Below are 8,725 nucleotides of genomic sequence, written 5' to 3'. Positions count from 1 at the left end.
TTTGGTTTGACAACAGAGGTTTAAATGCACAGAAGTGGCTAATTAATTAAAATAAGTGATGGATTCGTAACACTTTGGGGAGTTTTTAAGTAGTTTCTTTGTTGTCAGCATTTCACTGTGTTTAATCACCAGGGATGCTCTCAAACTTCTGCAAGAGCAGAAGGGCAAACCCAGCGAAGTGAAACCTGTGGTTTCTCCAGCTCCTCCCCAGCCTGCTGCAGTACCTTCTGCTTCGCCTGTGACTTCTGCTTATCCAAGGCCAGCAGATCCACCAGTTTCCACACCAGGACAACCTGCTGCACTGGTAAAACTTTGTCCTCAACATTCCTACAACCAAGTGTTGCTGTGGCTACTTAAGTATCCATGTGACATCTCCAGAACCAGAGAGATCGGTTGTCAGGGAGAGAGGAAGGAAAGGGCTTGCTGGTTGCTTTGAAGAGTAATTTTGAAAAGCACCTAAATACAGTTAATTTGAAATGTTAGAAATACCACAAGGTTTTTTTTAAAGACTCAATGTCCCTGCTGAAGTGCACGTTAGTAGGAATTGAAAAGCTTTTGTGAAAAACAGAGGGGGGGGAAAAACTCCAACTTAATAGCTTTAGAGTATCTTTACAGGCTGGAGTTTACAATGTACCTACAACTCATAATATGCAGAAAATGCTGCTTTTTTTTCACTATACAAAGAATCAAACAAAGCACAGAAAGCCCAAACGTAGATATTTTTCCATTGCAGGGGAGAAAAAAAAAATCTGTGATTGCACCAGAGCGCATGTACTGCAGTTTGTGGTGTGTGAGTACTACTCAGTGTGTAGTCTGTGTGCTGCAGATACAAAATAATGTTTTGTGGAATTGCTTATTTTCTTGGTTTCTGTAGTCACTGATACTTCAAGACATTCCTTGAAGGGGATATCTGAAGTGAGCAGGAGCGACTGATGAGAACGTGGCAGTGCTGGAGTCCTTTTTCAGCAAAGGAGAGGTACGTTCTCTCTGCTGATATTTAACAGGCAGCATATTTCTTTCAGGGCACGTTCACGGAAATCCCAGCTAGCAACATCCGAAGAGTTATTGCTAAGAGACTAACAGAGTCTAAAACCACTATACCTCATGCATATGCTGCTGCGGACTGTAACATTGATGCTATTTTGAAATTAAGAAAAGAGTTGGCCAAAGGTTAGTGATTAATCTGATTTACTCTGTCTTGTTACATCAAATGTCTGGTTTATATCATCTTGCCCAGCAGGTGTAGATGGTGATGTAGGCAAAACACTATAGAAATGCTTATGCATAAGATGAAGAAATTAAATTTTCCCTTTTTACCTCAACTTGTATTCCCTGAAGTGACTTACTTAGAAAAAGTTCATGAAGCTTAAGGTCATAATCAAAGATTGCTTTGTTTCTGCTAAAACTGTTTTTATTTTTGCTAAAATCAGCTGAGTGTATTGTGCAATAGGATGGTTTAATAGTTTCAAATTCATGCAGATTGGAATCTTCTCTCCCAAATCTGAATTCAACAAAGTATACATGACATGCATTTAAAAAAAAACCTAGACCATATTTCAGTAGTACAGTCTTCTGTGTATACAGACCGGTGTCAGAAATATGGAAACAAATGTTTTTATAAAGCTTTGATGTCTGTGAGTTAATTTGATCAACGAGATTGACAGTGGAGTAGGTTAGGCTTTTATTAATCTGGGGCGTCTTGCTCTTCAGTAACTCACCTTAAATGAGAGGATTGTCTAAAAATCTTGTTTTGACTCAGATATTGAAGCCTGAGGGAAAATTTATTTTGTAATATAATGCTTCTTTTTTCCATCGCACTTAGAAGGCTTATTTTCCATTCAATACACATCTTGAACAAGAATTTAAAGGACTATGATGAAATCGGATCAGAGAGAAAATTGTTAGGCCGTTGCACTGTGAGAGTGTATTTTTCTCAACAAGGTTATATCTCTGTCCCCAATCTAGTAAGCTGTGGAAAAAAAGAATTAATGAATTTACTGGCCTTTCACTCACATCTTCCATCTTCACTTTTCTGTGAAGCTACTCATAAAATGTGGAATATTCTTCTCGAAGAATAGGATTTGTTTCCAGTGTTTGAGGTTAGCGATATTGCTTATTGAATTGACAATATCTTACCTCTACCTAAAATCACATGACGTCTTTTATCTGCTGGACATGGGTTTACTTGTTTACTTTATCAGTTGCAGCCAAGCTAATCAGCCATAGCTTTTTAAATGTTCATGCTTTTAGAAGAGAGATCCCTTTTCAAAGCAAATTGGTCAAATACTGATTACTTTTTCTCATAGCCTGCTACTAACTGTTTCTTAGGTAAAAAATTCTGAAGGCCTGTTTTTTTACGTAGAGGAGAAACAGTGTTTTTTGTTGAAATGATTGTTTTATGAAGCCGCATGAACTCTGCATTCAGGATAGCATAGTAGGATCGTTTAATTTACATTTTTACTGCTGTACTGATTAAGAAACCAAGTGCTTTCTTCTCCTTTATTGAAGCATGTAGAGAAGAGTGTGATAGCTGGGGCCACCCATTGCTGGCATTGCAGTGACTTTATTTAACCCGCACAAATTAGGTTTGGTTCTGAGGCATGCTGCATGTTCTAAGGTTTGACTGAAGTCTCTGAAACTGGAGACACAGAATTGGGCTGCAAATCTTCACACTTGTACGAGCCAGTTAGGAGTCTGAACTCTAGCCAAGAAAACTGACCCCAAATCACAAGGATCGTTAGTCTGCAAAAAGAGAAACGCTGTTAATCATCAGTTATTGCACATTTAATCATCTCGACTCATAACTTTTTACTGAACAATGTTTTCAGAGGCCTCGTGATAGTAATACTAAGGGAAAATCTACCATTTAGAATTCTGAACTACCTTCAGGGTTAGGTCAGTTTTGAGGCTTTAGTTACAATCAGACAGTTATTTCAAAGCAAAGTGTGCTAGTGACTGAAAACTCATGAAAGACCAAGAGGATCAAGTTTTCTAGGTAGTAAGCAGGGCTGTGTTTGACAGAACTTTTGAAAGGATGAGAAGGTAATCCAAGCTGCCAAGGAAGAGCACTTGAAAGATTGACAGGGGAGGAGATACGAGTTGTTACTACCATTGCTGTGCATCTGAAGGCTGCAGTTCTTGGAAATAAGAATGAGGAGGAAATAAGCCTAAAGGAGGAAAAGATGTCAGCTCAGAGCACTTTCAGTGTCAGTAGTTCTGGACCGGAGAGAGTGAATTTGATGGGTCCCGCAATCAGGTTTTGAGGTCTGCTCTGGAGGGTGGCCCCCCTGAGCTGTGATTCTGTCAGACTGCATTAGCTAAGCAGTGGCTTAGAGAAACCTTAAATGACAGCCTGGAAAAAATGTGTATCATGTGTATTTAATTTTTTTTCTTTTACATTAAGTTTATTCTCTTATACCTAATTGGAAACACCCTATTTGAATCCCTATGATTTGTTTAATCAGTGTGATTTGTAAACAAAGCTTGATTTTCATTTGAAGTACTGGTAATTGAAATTAATTAAAGGAAATCTGAAAGAGAACACGTTGGTTTCACAGAAATTACGAGTTCAGATAGTGTTTCAGGTGCCCTTTTGGGCTGCCTCCAACTTGAAAATGTATTTGAGCATCCTAGAGATAGATGATGCAGTGTGGGCTGATGTCGAATAAGAGAATAAAGGGAGAGAGTGTTTTATCTCTATCTAGCAATGAGCAGTAATAAAACAGTTTGTGGGTTTGTGGATAGATACCGTGATGTTGCATCCCTTTCCAGTTTGGTACCCGGTTCTTTTCTTTCAAGAACTTTGGAAAATGGATGGGTGTGAACCACCTTGGTTATCCATTTGTGAGCTCCTAAACTAACTTAAACTGATATATTCAGATTTTCTAGATGATGATACAGGAACTGCTTCTCCTCTCCTTGGAGTTTTGAATGGCCACTTTTTAATGCAAGGTCTCTTTTCTACCTTTTTTTTAATATCATCTCTTATTCACATGTTAATGTCAAAGACAATTTATGATGTTGATACTTTCTTTAAACAGTAGCAGGTCTTAGGAAGTAAAAGCATTATCCCACTTATGCTCACTTAATTTTTCACCTCTCTCCTGCTGCTGTGGATTCCTAGTGAATATAGTTTAAAAGAGTGGGGGTGGGGACCAGCCATATGTCCTTGCATAAAATTGAATTGAAGAGATGCTCCTGGTAGATTTTTTTTTTTTTGTCTGATGGAAAGGGTGATGGTTTCTGCTACATGATCAGACATAATGTGGAATTTTTATGCAGCATTCCTTAATGTAAGCTTCTTTGAGGGGTAAACTATATCAATTTTTCCTACTCGAAACATCAGTGGTTGAGGGTAAAGTATCCCCAGACATACTTCATTTAACCATGCTCCCGTATTTTCACTGTATTCCTGCCCCCGCCTAGTGCACAGTGACATTTTTGCCAAGGATTAGGAATGTAATGTATAAATCCAAATATAAAATACCAAAATGTATTTGATGACCAAGATACAGGTTTGTCCAGTGTGAAATTCTGTTAATGCGATGTGGTGCTTGCATTTCTTAGGCTCACATAGAAAAAATCCAGTCCTCTCAAGGTTGTTTTATCTGGTTCTGGCTAGTGCTGCTTTTTTGTTGTGTGTTGCTTTGCTCTTGCTTTAACAACCTTGTCTCTCCTTTTATTTTGCAGCCTGCTCTAGAATACATTGTTAACCCATTTTAACAGACACCTTCCTCCACCTCATGAATTCTTACATTAGAAGCCCCAAAGGTCGTTGAAGAATAACGTCCTTATAATTTATAGCTGAAAAAAAGCTGATGTCTGCAATTATTCCAGTTAATACATCACACTGCATAAAGAATAGTAGTCTCTGTGCGTTTAGATCCTACAATAGACTCCTACATAGTAAATATGTAAAGCATAAGACGCTCATGGGCTGCTACTTATGAGTAGTATCACTCCAGTTTGCAGCTTTTTTGACTTTCTGGTAACATCTAGCAAGAATGTCTCTGCTCAGGAGACTGTTCCTTGATGAATACTCCTTTTGTGCCAAGGGGGAGGAAGGTTTTTTTCTTGCTTTTATGGTTGTAGTTGGAAGCTGAGCTTCAAATCTGCTGAATCGCTGGGATCTTGTGCTCACACAAATGCCAGTAAACAAATCTTATGAGCAATGATTGCTGTCTTTTTTTTCTTTTTGCAGATGACATTAAAGTATCTGTAAATGATTTTATTATCAAGGCAACTGCAGTTACTCTGAAGGTGAGTAACTGACTTAAAAAAAAAAAAAGTTTATTGTGAGCTGCCAAGGAGACGAGTGTTTTGTGAGCCTGTATGGAGGTGTGAATGTAATCATAGCAAAGCTTGTGATTGTTTGTCACTCGTTGTCAGGGCTTTCTTTGAGCTTCCCAGGTAAAATGCACTCCACTGTCTATGCTGTGGACTGTAGAAATGAGAACAACTTAATAAAGATCCATTTACTAAGTTACCATCTGCAGGGAATGGTCGATGCTTTGTCAGCAGACTGAAGCACTTGGCAAGACAAAGTCTTTGTTATATCTTATTAAAAATAACATCTTATTATAAACACATATTTGTCCAAGTCTTGTACTAATCTCATGTATTCCCTTGGATGTGTTCTAGTAGCCCAGTGCTATACATTAAAAATGCTTCAGGCATCCAGTCTTTGCTTGTTGCAAAGAATTGTCATTGTTCCCTTTGTCAGCGTAAAAGTTACATCTTGAGGTGAAGATCTTAAATTTCATTCAGGTCTATGTATTCCATGCCAGACTACAGAGGCTTTACAGGTTCCATAAGCTATTTGCATGTTCTCTGGGTAGAACATCATACATTGCCTTTCTTTTTTTTTTTTTATTGCTTTGCCTGGGAAACAATTTTTTATTTTTTGATGCTGAAAGGCGTTAGAGATCCTTCTTTAGGAGAACTCCCACGCTTTGGAACTGTCTCTTCATAGTCCAGAGTGTCTCAAATATACACTTGGGAAATGTAACATGTAATTAATCTTATTTCCAAATGTGTGAAAAGAAAGAACTGTGCTGGCTTCAGTTAGATGTGGAGAGGTTTTGGTTTAGGCTAAATCATAGGTGGGAGCTCTGACCAAACTGAAGGCCAGTGTTTTTAAGGTTCAGGAGGAAATAGTGTCTTTTAGTGATCACTAAAAGAAAAAGGTCTGGAAAAGATCTCTGTTGTGGCAAAAGATAAGTGAGGGGGACACGTGCTTGATCCTCAAACTTTCCTGTGGAGTTTGCCCTCGTCATCAAGGCAGTGTCCATACACGTGACGATGAGTGAATGGAGATTTTGTAGCAGTTTGGCATTGCTGTGGATTTGTTACCTATAGCTTCTTGATTGTATAATTGCAGGAGCTACAGATTTGGGCAGCAAATAGACAGGATTCTAAGCAGTTTCATGAGAAAGTGCCTGAGTGAATTCTGAGCATTGGGTAGACTGGAAAAAACTTCCCAAGTTACTCTATACCAGAAACAGAAGGAGGAGCTGGAGGAGCTCGCTGTGCTTTTTTTAGATGTGAACCTAGGAAGAAGCTTCTTTTTGTGGCTTAATGGGACCTTATGCAAGGAAATGGTGTCATCCAAAAATTACTGTGACCTGCGAGCATGGGATAACAAATCACTGCACCAGAGAGCAGGTGAAAGGGACATGAGGCAGGGACAGGAATGAAGGGTTGGGTGTTGTGCTTTTTCTTGACCAGACAAGAAAGATAATGAGATGTAATCCTAGTTTTTTCTTTGTTTTTTTTAATATACATTCTGGTGTTGAAGAATAGGAACTGAGAGTAGTGTTACACTGCTGCTTCCAGGAGTGGAGTTAGTTTAGATGGAGAAAATCTGTACCTCCCATACTTTAAACGTTATTTCCCTTTTGACTGAGTCCACCCACATACACAAAAATCCGATGTATTTTAGGAGAACCTCATCTGAGGAACAGGGAGTGCACCCGCAGCGTGTTCTATTTGTAGCTTCCTTTGTTGAGAGCCGTTACTCAGACATGTGAAAAACAATGCATGGGTATATAGGATGTCCATTTCCATGCTTTTTAAGTCCATATCCTGTGATGTGTTTGGGGGCAGAAATGACACTGCTTTGTAGCTTTACATGCTGGGCATCTGTATCAGTGACTCCTGAAGGAATTTGGAGGCTTTTGTTAATTTTTTTTTCCAGCAGCACCAAAAAGCCTTGTGGCTGCGCTGCCGCTTTCCATTCCTGGAGCGTACATTCATGCTTTTTGACAAAGTAAGTTTAAATAAAGTAAATGCAAGCTAATCACGTACATCTATTCTTAGACCAGCACAGGTTGTTGGGTTTTCTTGCCTTGCTCGTGGCAGTCCTGTTGACAGATGTGACTGCTCTTTCGCCTTCATTTACAGACAGCAATCTGCGATGCGCTAATTAGTTTGATGAATGCCTGTGTGTAGCTATGTGTCTTGAAGGATTTTCCTTGTTCTTGGTAACTGACTGCACCGTTGCTCTTTTCACAGCTGTCTCTCTTTTTTACTGTCTCTCTCTCCCCTAGCAAATGCCAGATGTGAATGCAACCTGGGATGGAGAAGTCTGCAGGCAGCTGCAGTCCATTGACATTTCTATTGCTGTGGCAACAGACCGAGGTCTCATTACGCCAATCATAAAAGATGTTGCTGCCAAGGGAATAAAGGAAATTGCTGCCTCTGCAAAGGTAGGTACAGTAGGCTGAGGGGTACAGTAGCTATACAGATTTTTGTAGCAGAAAATGTAGCTTGACCCAGATACACGCCTGTGTTAAAAGGCAGTTTCAAAGTGGATCTAAAGCAGTTTCAGCATTCCTCAGACTTCACAATTATTGTTTTGACCTCTGTTCATTCTTAATTAACAATAACTTAATTATTAGACTTACTAGACTAGACTGCTTGAAAAATAAACCTGTACAGACTCCTGCAAATTAATATATATAATTGTATTTCTTCAATCCTCGTAAGAAAGCTAGATAGTGTTAATTGCTTTAGTATTTCTGGTCTTTGGGGTTTAGATTTTGTTTAGGAGGTATTTTTCCCCCTCCTTTTCCCAGAAATTTGTAGCTGCTTGTGTTACTCTCTGCAGTCATATTATGGCACTTATTTCTATCTGCATTTTTTCAATAAGCAGTTCAGCTGAGAATGTCACATTAAACATTAAATAAATACGTACGTGACATGCACATATGGGAGGCACAGACTGAAATGCCGCTGCTTCCCTACCAGTCTCCCTGTAGTTTGGCAGACACTTTCTTTGTGTAGATGACTTATGTCCCTTTCTGCTGCTTGTGAATTTTAACTTCTTTCCAGGTCATGTGCAGCCTAGCACCACGTTTTCTTCATTCAAATAATGCAATTGCACATGTGCATTACGCTTCCGTTGACCCTACTGTGTGAACGCTGTTCCCGTGGCTGTTGTCTTCTAGTTCACTAATTATGCAGAGATGCATGAAAGCCTAAAATAAACTGTAGTGTAGCCCTTTAACTTTTAAGTTCATAATAGGGTATCAAGGTTTTGTAAAACTTGATACAAACTTGAATTTAGTGGGCGATTTCATTAGACTGAGATTCTCCTAAATGCGGTGGTGTTTGTTTTTAAGCTGACGTCATTGCAGTTGTTAAACTACCGTGGCCTTTCAGAACTCCTGTCTGAAAGATGTTTAGAAATGGGGGGGGGGGGGGGGGACGTTTTTTTCCCGGGCCC

General features: G+C 39.2%; 1 protein-coding gene across 1 annotated transcript in view; it reads left to right on the top strand.

The window, feature by feature from the left end:
* Window positions 1–132: 132 nt before the first annotated feature.
* The window catches only part of PDHX (pyruvate dehydrogenase complex, component X), a gene marked incomplete at its 5' end in the record, with an annotated part of 11,357 nt that continues 2,764 nt past the window's right edge, over window positions 133–8,725 (top strand). The window contains 4 exons of the mRNA XM_010134006.1: window positions 133–304; window positions 1,023–1,170; window positions 5,201–5,259; window positions 7,548–7,706. Of these exons, the coding sequence (XP_010132308.1) occupies window positions 133–304; window positions 1,023–1,170; window positions 5,201–5,259; window positions 7,548–7,706 (538 nt within the window). The remainder of the gene's footprint in view (window positions 305–1,022; window positions 1,171–5,200; window positions 5,260–7,547; window positions 7,707–8,725) is intronic.

Source organism: Buceros rhinoceros, unplaced genomic scaffold (assembly GCF_000710305.1).
Source record: "Buceros rhinoceros silvestris isolate BGI_N320 unplaced genomic scaffold, ASM71030v1 scaffold2814, whole genome shotgun sequence".
In the NCBI taxonomy this organism is placed as follows: domain Eukaryota; kingdom Metazoa; phylum Chordata; class Aves; order Bucerotiformes; family Bucerotidae; genus Buceros; species Buceros rhinoceros.
The sequence above is the reverse complement of the archived record's forward strand: the minus strand, read 5'-3'. Positions and strand labels throughout refer to the sequence as shown.